Raw genomic sequence first — 27,194 nt, forward strand, 5'->3', positions numbered from 1 at the left:
CCTTCAGGCCCTCTTCGCAGTTTTTAGTCCTGGACAAGCAGGGATCTACATTTTTCACCCTTGAAGTTAAGTGACAAACTTTTGATTAAGTCCTGCTGGTTTTCTGCTGATTTCCCATGACAATGCTATAACAGTCAGTGTCTGCCTGAAGGCTTTCCGTTGCCCTGGGATATGACATAGGAACATGCGACATTTGGGACTACTGCATTGCGTACGAGTGGTTCGTCTCAGAAAATAGCCTGGCAGTCCACTTGATGCATAGTGTACTGATGCTGGGTGGCACAGTGCTTACTTCAAATGTCCTTGGGTGGAAAAGAAGAGTTTCATGCTTTGAAACAACACACACCCACAAATAAAAAAGGGAAGTAGCAGGAACACCCCGAGAATATCTCAAGCAATGACCAAAATGAATGTATCACCCTCCACCGTGATGATGGAAATTCAAACAACCTTAATGCAACTTCTACTGCATATCCCTCTCTTCGTCGGTTTTCCTTTCCACAAGGGATATTTTCCCATTATAACTCTGAAGTTCAGCCTTTGTATTTATAGACAAAGAGAAACCTGTTTACAATTTTGATATTCAAGGGAAGTCTAAATCTGACAGGATGTAAATAAATCTGAAACACAATTATTTTTTCAAACAGTGATTGATAGCCAGCTGGATCTACTCGTATTTTAACTTTACAATTGCATCAGCTCCTGTCTTCCTCAGATAGCACTTATTTTGAGCTCTGTGGTAGACTCCTATGGCATTCCACTTTTGGAATTACAGGGTTTTGGGTTTTTTTCCAATTTGCCATAGAATTATGTCACGTTTGCTCCCCAAACTTACTCATATAGTTGCATTGGAGGTGCATTTGTAGAAGGTTTTACTTGGGTATGCTATTAATAGTTCTCTCTGAGTCACTTCCCTGCTACCTATCTTACATTCGGCCAGATCCTCTAAAAACGTAATTGCTTATAAATGCAAAATAGATTTAGAGTATGGTTCAGGTTGGAAGCTAAATTAAGGTAAAAGACTGCGGTCCAATTAGGAGCAAGCGAAAATTTTCAAGCTCTTTTGGGATTTGACATAAGAAATTTTGTGGGATCAGCTGATCTCAAGAGATTTCTCATAAAAACAGCTGTTGTATTTGCAGCTGAATGGGCCCAGAAAACAAGTATCTTCTGATTTCAGACCCAAACTGGAACTAACACCACGGGGGGGTGGGTTCAGAAACAGGATTTTAAACTGAATCCTGCCTCCCCACAGAACTGGAAGGGGTTTGGATTTGTTAATTATTATTATTATACTATGTCTGTGATGTAGTAGATCCCTCTGTGTATGGCACTTAGCAAAGATTTGCTTCCTCCTGACCTTTTATGCAAGCTTTATGGAATTAAAAAGAGAGAAAATTAAGAATAACTCACAATCATTAAGACTGTGCAGATGTTTTCAATTTGTTTCCATTAAAAATACAGGCAAATTACTAATTAAAATAAATGTTGACCTGTGAAGAAGACTGCAAAATTTCCACTTTAACATAAAGGAACAAGAAGTAGCAGCCTGCCAAGCCCGAGTGCTGCTCGATTTTAATTTTGATAGAGTGGCCTTCTCACTCTGGGTGTCCTAACATTCTTCCCAGCTTAATCCGTTAAGAGTACGTATTGACAGTGGAGTCACTGCATAGACAGAAGGATGGCATTGTGCTTCGGACTGGGAATAGAGCTGATCAGGGCTATAGTGGAAACTTTTTTTTTTTTTACAACAAATGGTTCAACAACAATGACATTTTCAGGTTTTTCAGTGAAAGACGGAAACTGGATGTTTTCAGGTTTTGGACAATATTTTTGGTTTACAAGACCCAAACACACTCTGTGTGTGGGCAGAGATAACCGAAAATATTGTTTTGGAAACCAAACTTTTTTTAAATTATTTTTAATTTTTTTTTTTTCATTTTTCACCAAATATATTCATGGGAAATTTTGAAGACGAAAAAATTGGCATTTTTGACCAATGCTATCTGGGAGTCCTAAGTTCTTCTCCTGTCTTCATTATAGACTTCCTGGGTGAGTGGGCAAGACTTCTAACCTCCCTACATATGAGTTAGCTTCATCATCTATAAAACAGGGATATGAATACTTATCTCGCAGGGTTGCTGTGAGGCTAAATTTTTGATCTGTAAAACTAAGATCCTTGGATTTGAAGCCCTATAGAAAGTATAATTAAAGTCAATAGTGCAGCTAGCGTGCTGAGAAATAGCTCACACACAGCATTAGTAACTAATGTCTGTGTAGCAGCGTGGGGCTGTTAGCCTAGAGTCAGACATTAAATAAACCCGTATTCTTTTGGAAAGAGTGCCATAGTATCTTAAACCTTCATCTATGCAACCCCGAGGCAGGCAAAATGGATCCGAGTTCACCATTTCAGCTGAGGGTTGCTCTTCTGATAGGTTGCCACTAGGGATGTAAATACCGGTTTAAAAAGTTAACCAGTTAAATGATTAAAATTATATCGGTTAACCATTAAACGAGGTAGCTCCGGCTGGCCTGGCACAGCTGGGGCTGGGGTAACTCCAAGCAGCCACCGCAGCTGGGGCTGGGGTCCCGCTGGACTGACGCGGCCAGGGTTGGGGTCCCTCCAATTGGTGCAGGGTCACCAGGGTTAACTGTAAGCCTAATGCTTACCAGTTAACCGTTTAACCTTTTACATCTCTAGTTGCCACCCATCATTACTTTACTGTGAGGTCTTGATGGATACAAACCAAAGTCCTGGAGTGGGATTTGACCCCAACACCTTACAGAACAAGGGTGAATGTACTAAGAACGGGCACACACTGCTAGACTCAATAATACTGTGCCAGTCACTAATGGCTACAAATTTGTGCAAAAATACATAAAATCCTGTACAGTCATATGAGAGAAAATTTTATACTATCTGTTGCCCATGTGATATATGCCTCACTAGCACAATATTTCATAGTTCAGGCAATTGAAACACTATTTGAATGTGTATCATAAGCATACAGATGGGAACATTTTCCTGCTGGATTTAAACCATTATCCCCATAGGTGTTACAAAAATCCACCTGCATATTGCTTTTTAAGATCAAGGGGCATTTCTGATATCTGATGTTAGAGCTGAAGGCTTAACAGCTACTTGTCCACAGGGTGGTGAAATGAATGGGGAAATACATCTGAGTCAAACCTCCAGAGCGACATAATAAATTATGAATATCTTTAATTAAGAATGATGTTCTAAGGCGGTGGTTTTTAACCTTTTTATGTTTGTGGGCTCCTAACAAAATTCTAATGGAGGTGCAGACCCCTTTGGAAATCTTAGACGTCGTCTGCAAACCCCCAGAAATCCGCGGACCACAGGTTGAAAACCATTGATCTAGGATAATTAAAAACGCTAATAATAATAAAATATGCCTGGATTCCCCCTGCATGGTCTACCAAGGGCACCCACTTTAGACTTCTGGCTCCCAACCATCACCTCTGTGGGGTGGAGACCCATGTCTCTCTCCCTCCTGAGCAGCGATTTTAAGGCTTCCCAGCTCCCTGACTTACATTGTGATAGCCCCACAAGCCAGACAGCCTAAAAAGGCCTAGGGCTATGACCCGTGTATTGCCCACAGTTATAAGTTATTACACAGCTCCTTCTAAGCAAGCACATTTATTCTTACAGTAAAAGCATTACAGATAAAACATATTAAGACAATAAAAGAGCCTACACACATGCTAAAAACTTATCAAAGGCCACCCCCAACTTCAACCTAGGACTCTGGTAGGTTTCAGTCCTTCAAAACCCAGAATTGGGCTTTCCCCATGGTTAAAGTTCGTATCTGTCTTAGATCCAGAACAACATCTGGACAGATCATCTATTTCTTTATACAGTTTGGCCTTTGCTCTTGGCCTTCTGTAACAGACAATCAGCAGACAATTACCCTCTGCGGGTATTGCTTCAAAAGGCTGCGTTTTTTTATAACTGGATTTGGGGAATTTGGGTTAACTTTCCCCTAGGGATTTCCCAGGAAATCGATTTAACACTTATTGTCCCAAAAGTCAATACTTCTCAGGCACAATTTCAGTATAGACTTTTGAACTCCCAGGTCTCACCTCTGTCACATTTCCCCACTAAAGAGGATACACACAATCCTGGACCGCAATAATACATAAACGTAATACAATAAGGCTCTTCAAGGATATTGCAGGAAATTGACATCTCTGTCATGAAAGGTATTCCTTAGTTCTGTTTCTTTGCTGTAAAGGAGTTGTGTTAACCATATATACAAGAGCACAGAGCTATGGCCTCCAGGACAAATGCATTATATTATTTCTCAGATCAATAGCTTGTGAAATGCATTTCTTGTATCCAGGGACTTTCAGAACTATTATGCTGATAAGGAAAGATTTTCTAGGAGTTAAGGGCAGTCTTTGCATGGGCTGGGATTACTGTCTTGGGAGAAGGAAGAGAAGCACAGGGATGACAATTTAAGAGCTGGATAGTTTAGTGTTCCTCTGCATCCCATGGCTGATTCTGGTCAGCCTCTCCAGCATGGGAATATCCAAAGACATTCAGCAGCTTTATTGCTGGACTACAGAATGCCTTCCTGGGTGCCAGTGATCTAACTGCCATGGAAAGAGAGGAACATGGGAAGTTGTGCAAAGAGGATCTTCCAGTGGAGAGAGAGGCTTTGCACAGCTCCTATGGCCTAGTCAAAGAGAGGATGCCTGCCTACAGACCACAAGAGTTCTAGTTTATGTCTTGGAAGCATTAATGGGAAGGTTGCATACAAAGCAAGTCCAGCAACCTGACAAGGGACTCTGTTAATGTGCTAAATCCACTCTATTGCTTGGCCACCCTGGTAGACCAAATGAGCTAGCTTCACCTCCAGCTTATACTGGTTTCTGAAGGTGTAAACTCAGATACAAGGCTCCCAATGGATAAAGTCCTACAGGGAGGGAAGGTATAGTGGGATAGTGCAGGGCATGAGCAAAGCCCCAAAAGTGGGTGGGGTTGGGCTGGGGGGGAGGGTTATGGACAGGGCAGCCGAAGGGCGCACTCATTCGGCAGCCTCCATTGGCAGGGTTTCTATGGAGCCACCAGAGGAAACTAAAACTCCTCTTCCCTTATAGCTATCCTGATGAAGAGTGGCAGTGGACACACCACCTATGTTCCCTCTTGGTGAATTACTTCTTCCAATGCCAGATCCCTTCTTGTCAGAGAGATGCAATTTATACTTTCCCGTACCAGGCTGAGTGAATCTGGACTAAGAAGCTAAAGGGGGAAAATACCACTTGCTCAAGAGCCTTCTCCATGACACTGAAAATCGGGATCAACGGTAAAAAAAAGTTCTTATGAAAGAAATTGGGATTGAGTGTGACCTTGTGTCTGGGGGCTGGATCACACTGGGCTAATCTCAGTGTATGGGGCTTCCATTTTATGATTAAGGATAATTTTAAATCATTGCAGATTTCAGTGACAGGATCCTTAGGGTTACTAAAGCCCCAGCAGATAATTAACCAGTCTATAAGACCCCACTCTGAGCCCAGTGAATGCTTGGCTCTTCTTTAAAACAAGTTACTGAGTCTTTTGAAAGCTGTTTATGTTTACCTAACAGCACCTTGCAAAACAAACCAGGAACAGATCCTAATTCCCTTATGCCCTATTTCCAACCCATTTTCCCCCTGGGAGTCAGGGAGGGATTATCAGTGTTGTAAAGGAACTGTGGCTTGGTATTTATGTGAAAGATCTTTGGGAAATCTCAGCTCTGAACTGCCTGGTATTTGTGTGGAAGTGAGAGCTACAGGCATAGCTAGTCCCAGTAGTTGTGCTGCAAATGGTTCCCCTGGTGCATCTGCATATCAGCTTCCTCTGTGAAAAGAGTAGAAAGCATAAAACAGAACTTAGTACTATACTTGTTTTCTCAAAAATATTCTTCTGTTTCCTTCCTTTGCCCCAGCCTGTTGGCCACACTTCCCCAAAAGCTGCAGAACCTCTTAGAATGCAGTGTTTAAATGGCACTTCTGCCAGTAGCACCAATTCAGATATTTGGGGAGTGTACGAGGCAAATTCCAGCTTCCCTCCTGCCTCTGAGAGTCCAGCTCTCTCTAGGTCAGGAAACCTCCCCTCTCTCCTTCATAGATTCCATGGCCAGAACGATCATATACTCTGACGTCCTATATAACATAGACCATAGAATGTCCCCAAAATATTTCCTAGTGTCTCTCTTAGAAAAACATCCAATATTAATTTTAAAAATTGTCAGTGACAGAGCATCCATCATGACCCTTGGTAGGTTGTTCCAATGGTTAGTTACTCTCACTGTTAACAATTTACATGTTTCCATTCTGAATTTGTCTAGCTTCAGCTTCCAGCCATTGCATTATGCTGTACCTTGCTCTGTTAGACTGAAGAGTCCATTATTAAGTATTTGTTCCCCATGTAGGCACTAATTGACTGTAATTCAGTCACCAGCGCATGAGCCAGCGCTGCCAGGAGTCAAGTTCTTGGCAGATTCCCCATGCGCCTGGTCACAACACCACTAGGCTCGGCTGCCCCTCTGTCCGTATGAAAGGGCAGTTGGGTCAACTTCAATGGCGTTGTGGCACGCAGCTGGAGCGATGCTCTGGCCCACTCCAATAGCAGTTGTACTGATGTAGAACAGGACCACTGCTTAAAAATAATAGGGTCATGGCCCCCTCCAGCTCTGAGGCTTATGGAACTTTAAGCAAGTGCCAAAACATTGCGGGGTCAATTCACGCTCCCATCCCCCAAGTCCTCTCACTGGGTTCTTCCTGCTCAAAGAAGGAAGCATGCAGCTGAGCAGCATTCCTCGGTCTCCCACTAATCCTCTCTGTAAATGCACACACGCAGTACAGAGGTTTCACCACAGGCTGACGAGGACATGTTTGTGAGAGGTCTGGTAAAAGATGGCCCTCATTTAAAACTGGAACAGAAGGCGGTAATGAGAGGTGTACTGGGCTGTGTGTCATACTGTGCTGCAGCTCTCTGCTGGAAATGAGGAACTCCAGTATCCTTTGATCTTTGGGTTCTTGTTCTATTTATTAAAGTAATTACAGCATTTTAACAGGAAACTGGATTCCCCTTCAGTTTGAGCCCTCACCAGTTCCTTCCCCTTGGGGGAGCTTTTGCAAGTGCTCCCCAGCCATCAAGGAGAGAGGCGGAGGTGTGGATGCAAAGTGGGGGAACCAAGAGGATGAATTAAAGTTGAGGACAGGGAAGAAGAGGCAGGCTGGCCCTCGCCATTTTGCTGCCCTACGAAAATGTAGTTCAGCCAGCACAGCGCATTTGGCCCCTTTCTAAAAAACGCTTTCATGAGGGATGTAAGTTTTCTGTTCAGTAATACAAGTATTTGAGACTTGCATTTTCTGCCTTGCATTCATTCTTTTCACTTTGCCCCCTCACTTCCTTTGCTGTTGTCTGTGACCCTGTTGTGTCTCTCAGTATTTTTCCATTGGCTTTTTACATTTGTTCTTCCGTCCACTGTATTTTTCTTTATAGCATACCAACTGTTCCTCTTTCCGTCTCTCCCTTCCTCGTTCTTTTCCAGTGTAGTGGTCTCTCCCCATGCCCTTGCTCTCTTCTCTCTCTAGGTTCCCCATTTCCAGTCTCTCTGATTTCTCCACTCATCTAGCATCTCTCACGCTCTCCTATTTCCCCCCCAGCAAATACACACACACCAGTGTCTCTTTCCCCCCACACACTGGGGCACACACATGGTGGCTCCCTTACCCACACGCTCACAGTCTCCTCTTCATCTGTCTCTTTACTCCCACTTAACTCCTGGTGCTGATTCCTGATGAAGCGTCAAGGTGGGTCCAGCTCTATGGCTGCCCTAGTGCCCCCTGCTGGGGAGTTAGTGTACTACTATACTGCTACCATCTGTTGCATTCTGTTCCCCCTTACTCCTTGTGGCTGTGCCTACGGTAAGAGGCCTCTTTCCACATTTTGGAAGGTGAAGGTGCTCAGTAAGACCCCAGTATATGGGGGTTTGCCCACGTATGGCCCTGAGCCAGCAGCCCAGCATCAAGCCTGCAGAGGTTCTGCAAGTCAAAGCCCTGCTTTATACTGAAGTCAACAGAGATTTGGTCCTCCTTGGTAAAACATGTAAAATGTTATTTTAAAAATAATAGTATTTAAATTCCCCCTCCCTTCCCCGTGTTTAAAAACAACAAAATGAACAAGCAGCTAATAAGGTGGATGTCTCCTGGAGAAGCCTCTGGAACTTGGAAACGCTGGAACCCCGCAAACTCTACCTGAAACTGCTGCTCTTGAATCTTTTATTTTTCACTGCAGGCTGAAGTGTCCATTCGTCCTTTCCCTTCCCCCCTCTGGCTGGCGTGGGCTGTGGGCAGGGAAGGGCTATTACCTTGTGCTAGGAAAGGAGCAATACCTGTAACATGTGCATTTGCCATGTCTGCCTTTGCATCAAAGGGGAACAGATTGTGCAGACTCTGAGCCCTGGTGATGCAGGCAGACTCGTAAGAGGCAGGGAGGCAATCTGATACTTCCACCGAAAGCTGTAGTTTGTGGTTGTGCTGCTGCTGGGCTGCCCAATCCCTTTCTGGTTTAGAGGCTGGAGTTTGCTTGCAGTGCGCACCTCTGGGCTCTGCTTCCACCTGCGTCCAGAAGCCTTTGCAAGCAGTCCCTATACTGCAGAGCAGAGCTCTTCTTCTTCTTCTTTTTTTCTTTTCTTTTCTTTTTTTTTTTTTTAACCTTGTGCAGATTAATAGAGTCTGGTTTCCTGTCAGGTCTTTGCATTTTCCTTCTCCGCCCCTCCCAGCCTGTGACACACTTTTTCTTACTTTCTGTCTTGCCACTTGCTCATTCTGACACTGGTGCACTTGCATCCTGTATTCCAGAGCCCTCTTCTCCCTAGACTCTTGGCTATCTGCAGGGCTCTGGCCCTTGCCGTTCCCTTCCGTCCCAGCAGATGCAGAGCACGGTTCACCTCTCTAGGGCTCCTGGAGAGGGATACTGACAAGTGCATGGAGATGACCTAGTGAATTTCACCCAGCAGCAGGACAGCAAGTGAGCCTGGTCACTCATGAGCGCCCAAGGTAAGGAAAGCAGCCACCTGCCAGACCAGCTCCACACCATTGTCAGCTGGGATGGCACTTGGTTCTGATCACTTCAGCTTTCAGTTTCACTCCTCCCCCCCCCCCCCCGAGGAGACTTCTTTGATAGTCTTTCTGCGAGTTCCTTTCTCACCCTCGGCAGGTCTAGCTCCACTTTGCATGTACAGATATATGAAGCCCAGGTTGCATTCATAGGTGCAAGCACAAATCAAAATGTTTTGGGGGGATCAGGAGGAAGAATTAGGGGGTAGGTAAGAGGGAAGGAGATTGACTGAGCAGGGCTGGTGATAGGGAAGTTTCTGTTCACACTCACAGTACAATCCATCCTGCCCCTTTCTGTAAAACTCTTGTTTGAGGATTTATGCTTCCTCTAAGTAATAAAACCACTTTGAATGTTTTCTTGCTTTATAGTTGTACTTCTCATTTCTTCCACTCTGTTTTCTTTGACCCTGATATATAGTCTATTATCTTTTCTGCCATCTTTTTACGTCTATTTTCCATCCAACATATTTTCTTTATTGTATGACAACTGTTCCTATTTTTCCTTTCATCCTCCTCCATCACCTTCCTCTTTTTTTAGCCTCTGCAGTGGGCTGTACCTCTTCCCCCAAGTTATTAATTTCTCTCCCCTCTCCCTCTATTATTTTGTTCTTTTCTGTCTTGTTCCCCTTTCCCATCTCTTTGTTCTTCCCCTCCTCTAATCTCTCTCCACTTCCTCTCCCCAAAATCTCTCTCACACATAGGGCTGCCTGCCCTGCAAAATCAGTCTTGTGCACTGCTCTTGCTTTACCCCAAAATTACCCTTCCAAACACATGCTGCCTCCCTTTGCACCTGTCCACACTTGGAGGATTTGTTTCAAAAGCTCCCCAGCCCCCTTAAAATCTCCCCATCTCTCACTCACTCACACACACACACACATGCCTATGCAGGTTTCTTCCAACTGTCTCACTAATACACAACAGACAGCCTCCCCCTTCCCCACACTGTCTGACTGTCAAGCACAGAGCCTCCTTGTATCTCCCTTTATACGCACATTGCTTCCTCTCCATGCACGTTTGTACATATATACGGTCTCCTCTGAAAAGGACCCATTCTCTCCTGCTGCAAGTGTTCTCCTCTTCCCACAGTTCCTATCTCTCCCCTCACCCCTCCCAGTTTGTCTGTCCTCCCATTGCTCCCCAAGTTCTGGCCCAGCCCTTCCCCCATGTATCCCTGTCTCCCCCACTTATCTTCCTGCTTCCCCCATGTTCCTATTTGCTCTTCTCCCCCAGTTTTTCTTTGTCCATTTCTTCCCTTTCACTCCTGGTGCTGCCATACTGGACCGGAGCCCACCTGGGCGGTCCAGCTCTCTGCTGCCTCCCGGCCTTTGCATCCCCCAGTGGTGCCTGCAGGAAATTTGGAGGAAGTACTGCGATATCTGTGCTTTCCCCTTCCATTGCAGGCTGTATGAGCAGAGCAGTGAGGGGAGTGAGGGTGGGCAGAGAAAGGGAATGGTTTGGTCCAAAATGTCCTTGGAGAATGGTAAAGAATCATAGAACGAGATATGTGCTTCAAAAGCTGGACAAGGAACTTAATTAAAACAGAGAAACAATTACACTGTTCCCTCTGCCTGACTGCAAAGGTTCTGCTCAGGACTTTCTGAGCCTTGAGGAGGAGGTTGTCCTGTCGATTCTCTTGGATTATCAAATCCCAAACATATAGACTCCGATAAGTGTGTGTCTCTCCATTAAGACTAAGGTGTGATTGCTACCAGAACCTCACAACAATTCAGCAGAGGTTAGAAACAGCTGAAGAGGCTCCCTGTTTCTTATGTACTGAGAATTTTGATCCATCTCAAACATGTAGGATATTGGGGTAAAAGTACACGCAGTGACAACAGCTGATATTGTGTCCTGGTTTAAGTTTGGATACGTTTTGGACTGGATTGTGACACTTAAAAGCAAGGCCTGAGACTTCTTAGATTTGACATCTCACACCCTCACATCCTTAAACCAGGGCCATTTAAGATGAAGATTTACTTCCAGGGCTGGCGGTGTTGTTCTGATTTCAGATTTCTCAGCGTAAAGCAAGGAAATTGCCCCATATCCCAGCAGAAGTAACAAGGGGTCTTTATGTTCTGGAATTCTTCTAGCACTCTGTCCTGCTCTCTCAGATGTCTAGATTTAAAGTAAAATCTTGTGGATGGCGGGGGTGGGGGGAAGGGAGGGGCTGCAAATAGCATGCTTGAAATGTGACAGCATCCCAAGAGTTTCAGGGATGCAGAGCTGGCAATCTATGGCCTTTTGTGAGTGACCATTCCTTCCGGAATGCTGAAACAACTGCAGTCTAATTTTTCTATCACCTGTTGGCTTGTGGGCCTACTGAGAAGTAGAATTTCTACAAGTCGAGAATATTATCACAAGCAATCGACTATCTGGGAGCCTTTCATGCTATTATATCTCATGGTCTGTTGGCTAGTTTTGTGGGCATGAAAAGTACTTTGAGTCAGGGGCACTGGGGAGGGGGAGGATTAGTGCCCCCACAGTGAAAATATTGGGGGTGTGGATCTATCTGCCCCCCGATGTTTTCCACCCCCACAATATCTCATGCAGACAAGAGGGGGACCAGAAGGAGGGGCTGGAGTGGCCACCAAGGTGCACAAGATCAGGTTGGCCACCGGGGAGCAGGTAGGACTCCCCAGCCCAGCCCAAGCCTATCTTTCAGACACTAGCCACAGTGGGTCCTGGTGGAGAAGCCCAGCATGGGGGAGGGGCAGGAACACATGCATCAGGTGCTGGGGTGGGGAACTGCACAGGTCACCAGCACCTGAGCAGGGCGGCAGGGGGCCAGTAGCTAAGAAGTGTGTGTTGGAGCTCAGGGGGCACTGGGCACTAACCACAGAGGAACGGCTGTAGGAACTACCAGGAAGCCTCTTCCCAGGCTGGAGCCAGCTCCCTGCCCTTCCCCAGTCTTAGTAGCTCCCCTTGCTCCTCCTTCTTCTCCCCCCACCCCGCCCCACGCTTTCAGTTGCACCATTTTAGTCATTCTGCATGATTCCACCTGGCATTTGAGGTTCTTCTGTGTGCTGGGTCACCACACCTGACATTTTGTGAGGCCCTGGCATTTCTCGTGTACCCTTTCATTATGTCCTCCTGCAAGGATTGTGGGACTACAATACAATCGCCATAGGTAATCAGACCTCCCGTTTCAGAGCATTTCCCTCTCACTGCACCAAGTTGCAGGCTGGGACACCTGATAAGTAACTGGCCTTTGAAAATCTCTCCCCAGGGCAACAATGTCTTGGCTGTTATTCAGTTCATGAGCTTACTTACAGTGGCTTCATTAATTACCAGGAGGGGTCTGAGGTGGGCTCTTTGTCATTGTAGCTAGTAGAAGTTTTGAATTTGCATGGACAACTTCTCTTAACCCCTAGCTTTTCCTCTGTCTGCTCCAATATAGGTCTAAAGGTTAAAGCCACTTTGCCTTCCCTTCCACTGCACTGAGAACAGTTACTCCAGAATGGAGAATCAGGACATAAGTCTTTGACTCCAAGACGTTTTCATGTCGCTGTCTCCAGTAAGAGATGGCCCTGAACTAAGCAAATAACAAACCCTATAATGTATGTGGAAACAGTACAGTCTTCATCCATGCACCTCTGTCAATTTATCACCATTCTGATTTGCAGCAACTAAATTTGGACCCTTCATTGAACAAACTCTCCCAACTAATTTAACTTTAGTGACCAAGAGCTGTTGCCAGTTCATAGCCAAGGGAAAGCAGCATGGCAATTGGGACCACTTATGAAAATGAGGGGTTTAGACAGTTTTTCTCTGAATCTTCATTTTGCTACTCGGGCAAATTATGATTCCTGTTAAAAAGCAAATAACAGTTTTTTAAACGCTTAGGGCAGGTCTACATTTAACATGCTGCATTGGTGCAGTTGTCGATGGGAGAGAGCTCGCCCATGGGCGCAGTTTATCCACCTCCCTGAGGGGCAGTCGCTATATTGACAGAAGAAGCTCTTCCACCAACATAGCACTGTCTACACTGGGGGTTAGGTCAATATACTACATCACTCTGGGGTGTGGATTTTTCACACCCCTGAGTGATGCAGTTATACTGGTTTAGATCCGTAGTGTAGACCAGACCTTATTTTCTCTGAATTATGTACAAATTCATCCCCTTTGGAGCCTGGTGTTTTCTGGGATGAGCTTCCAAGGCATTTTGTGAGAACTTCAAGAGTCCACCAGCCCCCTCTGTAGACAATCTCCAATGCTGCAAAAACAGCAAATGTGGTATTTCCAGTGTAATGTTTATAATAAACTATCTTGAATTTTTGCTTTAACAGACTTTTAGCACATTTTGGGCCCAATCCTGACTCCTTATGTATCCCAAACTCCTTGGGCGTGCAAGGAATGTAAGATCAAGCCTTTATTGGTTTTAACATAAACCTTGGGCCAAATTCTCCATGGTTTTGCCAGTGCAACTCTATTGATGTCAGTAGCATTCCCTCAGTGTAACAGAGAGGAGAATTTCACCCCCAGAATGTAATGCTCCATGCTCCAATGTCAAGAGTTTTGATGAATTTATGAAAACACACCAGAAACTGACAAAAAGTGTTTCCGTAAATCAAACAGTTAATAAAGTTCTCCATTTGACTTTTCCCTGGCACCCCATAGGAGCTTTGCCCACTGACTTCCGCAGAAGCTGGATTGGGCTGATAGAGTGCTGCCCTCATGGCTGATGGTACAGTGCCTGTACTTTTAAAAAAGGAAACAAGAAAAAGAATAAGTTTATTTTCAGTACAGATGATGGATTTTTACAAGCGTGCACGTAAAACAGCTTCCATCTCCCCCGCCCCAACGTTTCCTCAGAAATGCTGCCTTCACCCTCCTCTCTGGGTCAGTAGTTTTAATGGAGGTGAATATTTTCAGGAGAGTAACCTTTCAGCTTGTGATTTGTTCAACGGCTCAGGAGTTATAATGGTCGCTATAAGATTTATATGATTGCTGTCTGTGGCACAGATCCAACAAGGTAATAAAAAGTGTGTCTGTTCTAGCTTCCTCAGTCACTTTTTTCTCTCCTCTTGGCCCCCCCTCACTTTTGCCCCTTGCAGACAAAAAGGGAAAACAATGTCAGTCCGTTTAAATTGCAGCTTTGGCAGAACTGGGTTATACCCATTTCACATAGGACGTGTCCTAAATGTAGTTGGTGAATTACTTCTTTCTGGAGGATTGTCACAATGACTTCAGTTGAAGTTAAAAGTGGTTTTCGGATTTTACTTTAAATCTAGACGTCTCTTCCGCTCCACATTCTCCTGCCAAATATTTGGATTCCAGAAGAGACAAAATTTAGTGGGGGCCATATCCTGCCATCAGTTCACATGCAAAACTATATACTGAAATCAGTGAGGAGTTTTGCCTTTAAAATCACTGGCAGATAGGGCTCTTCCATTTTTATACAAAAAAACCTAGTAAATTTTGCAAAGCTCATGAAAGTAAAGAACGAATAGCACCATTAACAGCTGGGCATAATGTATGTAGTTCCTGTGCAAGTGTGGCAGAGGGCTAGTTCTTGTGAAAGCCCCACTAAACCTCATCTGCTTTCACTGCTGTATGTTGCATTGCTTTCCAATGTAATCAGCTGTGATGGGTCTGTGTAGCAACTCAACAGGAAAGAGGAATGTGTCAAACATCCCTGGAAGTCTATCAGAAATGTCAAACTAAATGTTTTAGTTTAAAGACTTTTTAGTTTAAATTTTTAGTTTAGTTCTGTAAAAAATTACTATAGGCTTAATACTTGTTTCTTCGGTGACTGAATCTCTGTGTAAAGTAAATAGGTATAGCGATGACAGATGCTTGGATTCTGGTGTCTAATGTCTGGTTTGGCATAGTCAAATATACTTTCTCTCTTCATGAATATCACGCTATTCTTTGAGCCCTCCTAAATAGTAACATTTTAAAGTAAATTGGGTGAGTTGTGAGAAAATTCATAAGCATGAAGGTTCCTTATCAGTGTTAGAAAAACAGTCTTTGGACCTGATCAAAACCTCATTGAAGTCAGTGGGAAGACTCCCATTGACCTCAGTGGGCACTGGATCGGGTCCTTCATTGGTGATTAAGTTTTCCTCATTAATGTGGATAAAATAGGATATTTGCTCTGTGAATGCTGGAATAGGCTATATTGTGGTAGTATGTATATGGATGCCATTAGCAGTTAACAGATTGTTTCCCTTTTGTTTTGTGAGTATGTTGTGGACATATGTTCATAAACTAATTCTGAAAAATTTATATGTGATACATAAAATCCTTCTACATAATGATCATTGTAACAGATATCAGTATGTGCAATGCTAGATTGGTTAATGGCTATAGGTTTGCTTAATGGGTTTCCGGATATTGTTTCTACACCTAAGCAGAAGAGCCATTTCCATAAAAATTAGAAATAACCATGAAGAAACTCTTAAAATATATCCCTCTGTGAATTCTGAATCCTGAGCATAAGTAAGCTGGGAAAACACCTGAAGTCACTTTACTGTGTGTGTGTTTTAAATAGGATTATTTACTTTCTACTTGCAGCACTCTATGGGTTCTTCCAAAACTCTACCACTGCACCTTAGTCCTGAACAAGAATGAACTCTTCCATTCCAGACCTTGCTCCCACACTGCAGCTTCTATTTATTGGCTTCTCCTGAGCAAAGAATTGCAGTTCCATCAATCTCTAATGGCTTTGTAGCAAACCCAAAGATCCACTTTGTTGAGATTATCAAACTCATTTCACTGGTGACCTGGGAGAGTTGTGCTTCTTTGTGCAGCCTTTGCTGTGAAAGATGTTGGTGCAATATGAAACACGAAGTATTTAAACTCTTGTCTCAAGTCAGAAAGGGGGTGCTTTTTTTTTCTTCTGCTTTGATTGTTAGAAGAAATAAAGGGGCCTTATGTTTCCTATAGGGCTGGAAACACTGAGTCAGTTTATTTTTACCTGAAACTCTCTGGTCAGAAGGGAGGATGGGACTTCTGAGGCATCTCCACTTGGAGTGTTGTTGTACATGTTGGCGTTTGTATGACTCCCCTGTGCTTGTTGGGGCTAATGACAGTAGGAGCTCCTGGTTATATGCTGCTGACAGTTATGGACATGCAATGTCAGTGAATTCAGGGGTGTTGCTCAGGTGTGAGAATCTGCTGCCCTTTTATGTACATTACTGTTGAGGATAGGTTGAACTCTCCACTTGAAGAAAGCAATCAGAAAATGATATTCATGGCTGACAGTCTGGGCAGAAATGCTGGTAATTTTAACCATCACTTTGGAGGCTGGCAAGTTGTCAGAAAGCTGTGGCAACAGGTTCCGACCTTTTTTCTATAATGTGGAAGCCACAATGACTCAAAGTTGCATCATCATGGCGTTGATGCTAAGTCACAACCTGATAGCGTGTCAACCTGAAGCTGTTTCAGGGATAACATCAGAAAAATGGCTTTTGAGCCTGTTAAATTACAGGTGTCACCAACCCTATATGGGATCCTGAGCCTACATTTGAAACATTAGCTACTGGAGGCAAGCAAGGGATAGAATTCCAATTTGGATAAAAGTTGACAAATTGTAAACATTCTTTGTTTCTGTTTCTTTTTCTGATATCTAGGTTTCACCTGCCTGAATTTCATATATATCTGAATTTTGTTTTTAATGGGCCCATTATTGATTTGTGAGAAGAAGAAGAAGAAAAGGTTGAATTTATGAATACTGATAGAATCATAGAAACGTAGGGCTAGGAGTCATCACGTCCAGCCCCTGGGCTGAGGCAGGACCAAGTGAACCTAGACCATCCCTGACAGGTGTTCGTCCAACTCCTGCTTAAAAACCTCCAATGATGAGGAATCCACAACCTCCTTTAGAAGCCTATTCCAGAACTTAAATACCTTCAGAGTTAGAAAGTTTTCCCTAATATTTAACCTAAATCTCCCTTGTTGCAGATTAAGCCCATTACTTCTTGTCCTATCTTAGTGGACATGGAGAACAATTGATTACCATCCTCTTTCTAACAGCCCTTAACATATGGAAAGACTGTTATCAGATCCCCGTCTCCCCATCATCTTTTCCCAAGACTAAACATGCCCAGTTTTTTTAACCATTCCTCACAGGTCAGGTTTTCTAAATCTTTTATCTTTTTTGTTGCTCTCCTCTGGACTCTCCACATCTTTCCTGAAGTGTGGTGCCCACTATTGGACACAGTGCTCCAGCTGAGGCCAGCTGGTGTCTGGCCTTGGCACTGGTGCTCCAGCTATGTACCAGTGCTGAGTAAAGCAAGACAATTACCTCCCGTGTCTTACCTACGACACTTCTGGTAATGCATCCCAAAATGATATTAGCCTTGCACTTGTATCACGTTGTTGACTCTTATTCAATTTGTGATCCACTATAACCCCAGATCCTTTTCAGCAGTATTACAGTTATTCCCCATTTTGTAGTTGCGCATTTTGATTTTTCCTTCCTAAGTGAAGTATTTTGCATTTGTCACCTTTGTCTGGCTTGTCCTCGTCTGTCCCTCTACGAACGCAAGTCAATGCCACACCATTCTATTTTGTTGCAAGCATGTTCTTTCCATTTCTGGCCAAAGAGTTTTGTCATGGGATCAGCCCAGTGCATTTTCGCTCTGCCCATCAGTCGCTTGTGGTCTCTGGAGATCCAGTCACTGATGCGGGTTGTCCACGTATTGTCTTGCCTGCGGACTACATGACACACCCACCTTCACTTTGCATCGTACATCGCCTGCACTACATTGTTCACCTCTGTATGCCTTCTGATCTCCTCATTCGGTATATGATCATGGAGCTATATCTTACACATTCGCCTTTCCATTGCTATCTGGGTGACAGCGAATTTTTCTTCCTCCGCTTTTGTCATTGACCAGCTTTCTGCTCCGTATATCATTACTGGCAGAACAGTGGAGTTAAACAGTTCTTTCCTTTTCTTCATGGGCAGTTCATCGTCCAGTAGGGAAATCTTTATTTTGTTGAAACTTGGCCACCCCGCCTTTCTCCTCCTACTGCATTCCACTTCAAATGAGTGGATGTGATCAATTGTTGAATACCCTTAGCGGAAACCAGCTTGTTCTCTGCTTTTGTGCATTTCAAGATCCTGCTTAATCTGATTGAGTATGACACGGGTGAAGACTTAATACACTTGTGAGAGGAGTGTGATCGGACAGTAATTGCTCAGTTCTTTTGTATCACCTTTCTTCATCAATAGTATTGTTTTCAATTTCTTCCATTCATCTGGAACATGCTTAGCACTTGTCTTTACTGAATTTCATTTTGTTGAATTCAGACCAATTCTCAAAGTCATTTTTAATTCTAATCCTGTCCTCCAAAGTGTTTGCAACCCTTTCCCTCTCCCCCTCCCCCATTTGGTATCATCTGAAAATGTTATAAGCATACTCTTACCTATATTTGAAGCTGCCAAATTTAATTTGAATTTTCCCAAGGTCTCCTCAGCACTGGTATAGTAGAAGTTTTGCCGGTTAGGATTGGGGTATATTGGCAGATTACTGCAGAGCATGTATCCTAGAAATGAATGTCCATTAATCAGCTTTTTATGATTATGAATGTTGTTTGGGATAAAAATTTCAAAAGCACCTAAGTGGCTTAGGCTCATAAGCAGGGTTACCATACACTGAGTTTTCCTGGACATTGCCTCTTTTTTGAGCCCCATCCTCTGTCTGGGAGGATTATTCAAATAACAGGCAATGTCCAGGACTTTTTCAGAGCCAGATGCTGCAGCTCAGAAAGAACCCCAATTGGTCCACTTCCTGATGGGTCCCTTCCCTGCATTGACAGCTGATTGGTCCATTCCTCTGCAGCCACAGCTGGCAGATCCCACCCACCCAGGCCCCAGCTCCTAGCCCAGGGTGGGGGCCTGCAGAGAGGCACTGACTGACAGCTGTTGCTGCATCCTGGACTTGCGCCAGCTGCCCTGCCACCATGACAGGGAGTGACGCTGTCCCCCACCACCACCTCCAGTGAGTACCCCTGCTGCACGTATCATCTCCAGCTGCCCCAAATGTACTCTCCTCCAGATCCCTTCGCCCCTCCCCGACAGTGTCCTCTTTTCGGAAACCTGAAATATGGTAACCCTAAAGTCCCACGTATTTTAATGAAAATCCCAATGGGAGTTAAGCACCTAAAATTTTGAAAGTGGGATTGAGACTTCTAAGTCACTCAAGTGCTTTTGATAATGTTACCCTTCATTTCTTCTAAAAAAAACCTCTGAAAAGACCAAAATAATTAACACACGAAAGTTAAAGTTGTGACAGATGAGTTAAAAGAAAAACCCAAGGAAATTCATAGTTAATGGTGCCATTGCTTTCTTAACTCACCACATTATATTCGGGTAGTGTAAGGATGTCAAACAGTGATTAAGTAGCATAACTTATTTGCTGTAGTGCCCAGACATTACAGAGCAAGTTAAGAATGGAGTGTCAGGCGTAATTGTGCGTTTTCTCGTTGTATTGGCTTGTGTTACATGCCTAACATTACTTTAAATGTAGTTTTGTGTATGTTGGAGTTTTCTCTTATGTTTCCCCATGGCTAGTAATATTTTGTGTTGTAGTTTTCCTCTCTTTCATGTGCCATGTTATCCATTACTGTCACCAGCCCTGCCAGGATGTCCTTGGAGAGGCGCCTTAATGGAGCTGTCCCGGTTAAAGAAATTCAATGTGATTGAGCTGCAGCAAAGAATCAAAATCCAAATATCTGAAAGGGATGAATAATAACTAGGTATTAAAGCATATTGGTTATTTATTACTGGCAGAAGGCAGGAAAACATTAGCATGTAAAAGCTTCATATTAATCACTGCTGGTGAGTGGAAACGTGAAAAGTCACCTCTATCTTTGCTAACTCCATTTTCATTATTCCTGGTGTGTTATCACTCTTCCAGCCCTCTCTCCCCCAACATCCTCAGCTGGTAAGAAGTAATTCTGAACAGGCAGGCTACAAAAAGAGACAGGAAATAGAAGTAGCCAGAATGCCAAAATAGGGCAGGTGGTTTCTTTATTTTTTACCTGCTCAGATCCAGCTTCAGCTACTGTCTGCAGGGAGGAGGGTGAGAATAGAATCCAGAATCTGAGTTGTTGTTCACTGTTCTTCGTCAGGGTATAAATAGGGGCTGCAATCTCAGCTGGGGAAAAATCTATGATGAGAAATGGAGGGCAGTGCAGTGGTTAGAGTAGGGCAACTGGGCATCAGAATTCCTGGATGTATTCCTGGCCCTGCCGCCAATTCACGGTGTTCCTCTGTCTACCCAAATGTAAAGGGCGCATAATGATACTTATGTGCCCCATGGAGGTGTTGTGAGAGTTAAATGATGTTTGTAAAATGCTCTGTGATCCTCCATTGAAAAGTGCTGTGCGAACACCCAGTGAGCTTGATTTGATCTGAGAGGCTTTGCCAGCGGTCAGGTATCAGCACCTGGCACTTTCCTGGGCCAGCATTACAAAGCTCTTACTTTTCCAAACAAACATCAGAGATGTAAACTCCCTGCCTTTAGGCCACGCTGAGGACGACAAGATCCTGTTTCATCTGGAAAATCCTCAGCAGCCCCGAGCCATCTCTGTAGCAGTTCCACACTGGGTAGAATGCTGCTGGTTCTTAGCCACTGGGTATGTCACATTGGTAGGCAAACTGTTTTGTATGCAACCTCAATCCTGCGTCTTTCAGGATTTCAAGCCCTGCCCTGAAGTCTCAGCAATGAAGCCAGAAGAATTAAATAGGTTTCAGAGTAACAGCCGTGTTAGTCTGTATTCGCAAAAAGAAAAGGAGTACTTGTGGCACCTTAGAGACTAACCAATTTATTTGAGCATAAGCTTTCATGAGCGACAGCTCACTTCATCGGCTGCAACTGTAGCTCACGAAAGCTTATGCTCAAATAAATTGGTTAGTCTCTAAGGTGCCACAAGTACTCCTTTTCTTTTTAAGAATTAAATAGTAACCAGGGCCAGTGCTGTTAAGGCCCATCTACTTTAGAAAATATTAGAGAGACAAAGTGGGTGGGGTAATATCTTTTGTTGGGCCAACTTCTGTTGGTGAGAGAGACACGCTTTCGACTCTCTCTCTCTCTCTCTCTCTCTCTCACCAACAGAAGTTGGTCCAACAAAAGATATTACGTCACCCACCTTGTCTCTCTCATATCCTGGGACCAACATGGTTACAACAACACTGCATACAGCAATGAGAAAAGGTTGTCATTTACAGCTAGTTCAAGTACCAGCAGTACTCTTGCCCACCCACAGCATTGCTCCAAATGCTTCCCAAATAGTCCAGAAATCATTTCACTTGCACTAGCCCCGGGCAGCTCCTGTGAACATTTCCACCCCCACCAATTCATTTCCAACCTTTTACTGATAGAGTAGGTGGGAAGTGCAGATTTTGTGGTTGCACTGGTTCACTCAGCTCTCCCAGTGTTCTCCCACAGTGCTTCCCCGCTTTTCAGTGATGACTCTGTACAGGGTTGTTTGGGTTTTTTTTTGGCAATTTGTGCTCCTCCACTAGGGCAAAAAGGACCTGTGCATCCTTGCTCTGAACTTACCACAGGCAGCTGTGGCTGTGTGATTGTGCAGGAACCTGGCACACTCGTTCCCCCTTACACTCACACTGATACACAGACCCAGTTGCAAGAACTTCTGTCTTCTGCTGCTCAGGAGCCGCGTCAGAGGAGCTGGCAGAATAACACACATACACACACTCCCGGGAACAAGCCCCTTGCTCTTAGGGTATGTCTTAGGCCCATGTCAGCTGGCTCAGGCAATTGCAGTGTGGACATTCAGGCTCAGGCTGGAGCCCGAGTTCGGGAACCCTACCCCTTCACACAACCTCTTTCCCTCTGGAGCTATGGGAGCTAGAGACATGGTAAGCCCAGAGGGAAAGGTGCACAGCCCACAGAGGCCTGGATGTGGGCTGAAGACTCTTGTGAGGGACACTAGGTTTCTATATATTTTGTAGGACTCTGGTAAGCCCCCCAGTGCTCCTCTTCTGCACTGTTTATGTTGCTGTTTCACACTGGAGTGATTGCTACCACAAGGACAGAGAATCCTTCCCAGTAAAGAAAAATGGGGCACAACAGCCGTAGAAGAGCTGAAGTTCTGGCAGGGCAAAGCAGGAGTTAAATTGGCTGCTGCATCACAGTTGTGTTTTATGCTTGCCTGTCACCTCATTTTCCACGGTGACTTCATTAGCAGTGAGCTGCTAATTAAATTTCATATTTATGATGAGAAAATAAAATCATTGACCCTTTTTTAAATAGTCCCCGTTTTTTTTTTCTTTTTTTTTTTTTTTGCATTTTGGCTCAGGCAGCTGAGTCAGCAGTAGAGCGGCTGCAAAGATGAAACTTACCGGCTTTCACAAGGAAGATAAATAGAACAAATAATGATGGAAGGAGAGTCTACTCTGAAACCATGTAGTTATTACACTATATTAATTTTTTAATGCAAGAAAAACAATTCAGTTTGCTCTTCTCAGAAAGCAGTGTTGCTGAGAAGAGGGGAAAGAACCTTTTTGATTTTTTGAAGGGTTCAGGATGTAAATACTAATCTAACTCTCAAAAGTTTGTTTGTGATGGGAGATAATATGTTGAAAAAGACTTTAGACTGGTCCACTGACAATGATTACCACCATCTACTCACCAGTAGAATGTCTGTGTCTTGGGTTCCCAAGGATTAAATATTACCACACATAAGCATTGATTCATGGTGCCAAGTGTCTTCCTCTTGGAATCTGTAGTTTTTCTGTAGTAGTGTAGAATTTATATGGTGTCAGCAAACCAGAACTATAAACTACTACTCCCAGCAAGCTTTGTATGCAAGAAGTGCTCTATAGCCGCATCCTATTCATGCAAAGCGAACATCTGAAGAAGGCTTTAAGGGACAGATTTTCAAGTGCTCAGCATCTATAACTGAGCCAAGATTTTCAAAGAGCTCAGGCAATTTATGAACCTAAATAAGGGACAGATTTTTTGAAGGGCTTGGTACCCAGCAGCTCCCGCCCATTGTGACACATAGGACCAGATTTCCTCACCATCTGGGCTAGGTCTTTCAAAAGTCCAGCTGTGATATTTCCCGAGGGCATCTAGGGTTGTGAGGCACCCCACCACCACCTGCCATTAGCATGAGGAATTCTTGTCTGTGCCTACCAGGAGTCAGCTCCCCAACTCCACCGGCAACACAAGCATTCCCTCGAGACGTGTGCAGGTCCCACATTCCCTCTGCGGGTTAGTGATCAGCACACTCCAACCCCAGAGCCCTCTGAGCATCCACCCTGGAGTGTCTAGCTCCTGTTCCACTGAACACTCACAGTATTCACAGATTAGCTGCTCCCAAAGAAGTATTGTGCACCAGTTTACCAGTTTTCCTTCAGATCACTGCTCTATTTAACACACAGCACTTAAATATGGTTGAAGTGAAAACAAGTAAAAGTTTATTTAACAAAGCTTAGAGATTTGAGAAGCAGCAAGTCAAAGTGTTGAAAACAAAAGGTTACATGTAAAATAACATCATGATACACAAGACTTAATTACTGATATACTCTCCTGTCTAGTGAAGTTTAGCCCATCTAAAGTCTTTGCAGCATTTTCCAGCCAAGATTAAACTGCAAGTCACACAATGATCAGCCAGAGAGAGAAGTGTCTACTACCCCCTGCCTGATGCAAACCTGTTTGTCATCTTCTGGGGAGCTGTCTTATGACTTACATACCTTAAGAATATCATTTTCAGTGTAGACACATAGCTGCTTAAATATCCATTCATACGTCTTGCAATGATTAGGACAACCAGTGTGTTACTAGCTGTTGGTAGAGACCTCACATCCCACCCTTTGATGCACTATTATGTAGATATCAGACCCAGGCTATCCCTGTAAACTCCTATGCATCCCTTATGTCCTCTGCCAATTGACACCAAGGGGTCCCTGAGTCACACCAGCCATTATTTTGCTGCTTACATGGCAGCTGTGCTCTTTGCAAAATATGATCTTGATTGTGGGTTCTGAGCTTGTTGAAAAAAAATAAAAAATCTAGTCCTAAGGCTCTTGAGTAGAGGTGAGAGCTGAAAGAATTCAGTCCTCAAGTGTGGGAATTATTTACCCATTCTCAGATTACAAGAAGAAGGTGACCATCAATGGATCTCAAAGGCAACACGTTTAATGAAAGCGAATAGCTCTTTTGCATAAAACATAATTAACCCTTGGTAGTGGGTGAAATGAGATAGTGAGGCGTATAACTTGTACCTGCAATCTCTTCAGTTCCACGAGCTAGAAGAAACATGGGTAAGGATTGTTGTTCCTCATGTTTCAGGAGAGAAACCAAATACAAAAGGGGAAATTTTTAAGGGCCCAAATGATACTCTGGTACCGTGCCTTTAAAAAGAAGTCTCCCTAAATGCTTGGGATTAGGATTCTTCCACCCGCACCCCCCGCCATGTTTTTACAGTATTGTCCAGAAAGGGTGTTTTACTGGTACTGGCCACTCTCAGAAACAGGATATGCATGTAGATGGAGCACTGTTCTGATCTGATCTGGCAGTTCCTAACTGCTCCTTTCCTATGGTGAGAAAGGGGAATTCAGTCAATAGTACTCCTTCATCCTGGGTTTCCCCATACTGCTCCTCATGATGACCACATTCTCTTAGGAGAAGACGGTAGTTAGATTTCTGACTCATTCAGTTCTTGGCTTCTCCACTCTTCATCAGTGATGCAGCTTGACTCTGAATTGTACAAACTGGCCTCTTCTGTGGTGAAAGTGGAATTGCCATGTTTCACTAGTCCTTCTGGGAACAACTTTTCCATACTGGAGTTTGTACCTCATCTTATTCTCCTTGGCTAAAGCAATGTGTACAGTTTCAGCGTAAAGCAGCACAAAGGTATTTGTTTAACTAAGTAATGTCTGCACAGCACAAACAGTAATGTTTGATGCTACAGGACCTGCTATAAAGGTCCTGAGTATTGCTGTTATTCCTTTTCCCTGGCAGTGGGATAATGATTAATGGAGAACGTTGCTTACAGGAACAAAGTACAGTCCCACCTGTTAAGGAGTTAGGAGTTCATTACAGTGGGGCTCATCATGCTGCTTCCCTAATAGGCTGTCTCAAGGGAATGTTCTCCCAGGCTGGGAGTGATCTTGTGCATTACATCTCTCTTTTCCCCACCCTTTCACTGATGCACATGTCACTGCAGAAGGACCTCTGTTGCAATGTCTGCGGAAGAGAGGGCTGCCTTCAGGTAACACCCGTCTCCCCCATCACATCCAGAGCAGAGCTCTCTATCTCCATGAGACACTTCCTCTTTGATTTCCCTCTACAGAGGTGTCATGTTTTAAAGTCACCCACAGCCTCTGTTTAGAAGAAATGGGGAAGTGAGGCAGCCCCCAACACCTCTCCACCTGCTATATATAGACACAGCATTTCTGAGAGAGGATGGTGGGTGTGCGCTTCCGGAGCTGTGTCACACAGTCCCGCTGCAGCAGCAAGTGAAAAGGCAGGACGCAGAGTGAGAGGAAGGAGAGGGGATCAGAGGGGGTCACGACGAGGGGAAGCCAGTTTAATGAGATGAAACTTATTTAAAAGATTCAGCCAGTTCTATATGAAAGGCACAGCTTTCTAACCAGCAGAACAGCAGGTAACCTGCCAGGAGCTGCTTCTCACTCCTAGCAGGGCATTGTCCTTCCTCAGCAGTGTTGCATTTTATCTGTTGAGTAACTTTCCTTGCCAAGTGACATCCAGATTTCTATGTGTGGTTTGTGCTTCGCTGGCTGGGAAGAGCTCATGGCACTACCGGCTTTAAGCCAGGGATACCATAAAGGCAGTCTGAGGAACACTGGCACTGCCCATCAAGAGGCATTTCCAAGGAGCTTCATGACTGAGAATGGAGCCTATCACCAGTTGAGTAAGTATGTGCCCCCCAGAGGCTAACACACCCTCTGCTAAGTTGTAGCACAGCATCATATCCCATCATTTGACCCACTGATTCTGGCTTGGAAAGATACCTGATGCCTGTGTTATGTATGGCATTTACTTCATTCTTCAGGCAGATCTGAGAAAGAAAGGTGTGAGCACCTGGACTAGTAAATTAATGGATGGTGCACCAAAGAGTAGTCTTTACATTACAACTGTTGGCATTTCGAAGGCATTAATTACAGGGAGGTACAAAATTGAATAAGTAGTTAGGTGAATACTATATATCTGAGGTTCAAGAAGTAGGACACAGATGTTAACAACCATTGGTCATAGGATGCTGAGCGGTTTTTGGGACGACAAATTCAGTGGTAAACAGCTGGTAAACATACAAGTAATTGATTCTATATAGAGAGCTAGGTGTGAAATCATTATACCTGTGTATAGTGCACTTGAGATGTTTGAAATAGCTGTCATATTCCCAAGAAAGGACAGAATTGTTGTACTGTGATATTTTATTTTAGTGGTGAGGTTTTGTGTCTTATATTGCCTTATGTGTTGGGAGTAGTAGGTCTGCAAAGATCCATCTGTCTGCTGAAACTGTCAGTCAGCTTGTCACTTGTTCATATCTCATATTTCTTGTATTTTGTCTAGCCACAGTGTAGTACTCTCATTTGTGAGCGGGAGTGTGACAATACATTCCTAACAGTATGGTGTTATTGGATCTCATACAGTCTTTTGAGTAAAGTATTATTCATGAATTTATCTGGGCCAAGATGAAGACAGCGGAATTACATGAATGTAACAGATGAAAATTTGGGCCTTTCTGCTCATTGGAATGTCACATGAGTTTGTCTTATTTCTTGCTGAATTTGGACACTTCCTGGAAAATGAGACAATCTGGTCCTGACTCTCAGACATTCCATGTCATGAATTGGTTGTTTGGAAATGACAGAATACTGTACTTTCAACAAGAATCCCATTGACCTCACTGGATGAGAGAAACATTGCAAGTTTGAATTTTGTGGATGCATGTTCTAACCCAGGTAACATATGGGTTTACAATAAGCCAAAACTTAAGTAAATAACACCTATGATAATTGTATATGGTACAATTACATTTCTTTCTCTCTTAATATTTATCTATTTGTACTCATAAAAGGGAGATGCTAATAGCACTGGTGAAAACCGGCTATA

The 27,194-nt window shown here is 43.9% G+C and overlaps 1 protein-coding gene across 2 annotated transcripts in view; it reads left to right on the forward strand.

Annotated features, from left to right (window-relative positions):
• The first annotated feature begins 8,468 nt into the window (after nt 1-8,468).
• The window catches only part of CARD11 (caspase recruitment domain family member 11), a 70,388-nt gene continuing 51,662 nt past the window's right edge, over nt 8,469-27,194 (forward strand). The window contains exon 1 of one of the 2 annotated variants that reach the window (XM_074965179.1): nt 8,469-9,072. In XM_074965179.1, coding sequence (XP_074821280.1) covers nt 9,060-9,072 — 13 coding nt within the window. In that variant the 5' untranslated portion in view covers nt 8,469-9,059. Of the gene's footprint in view, nt 9,073-25,782; nt 25,990-27,194 lie in introns of those variants that run through there. The other variant, XM_074965178.1, reaches the window with a different exon arrangement.

The sequence above is a fragment of the Natator depressus genome, chromosome 10 (assembly GCF_965152275.1).
Source record: "Natator depressus isolate rNatDep1 chromosome 10, rNatDep2.hap1, whole genome shotgun sequence".
NCBI lineage: Eukaryota > Metazoa > Chordata > Testudines > Cheloniidae > Natator > Natator depressus.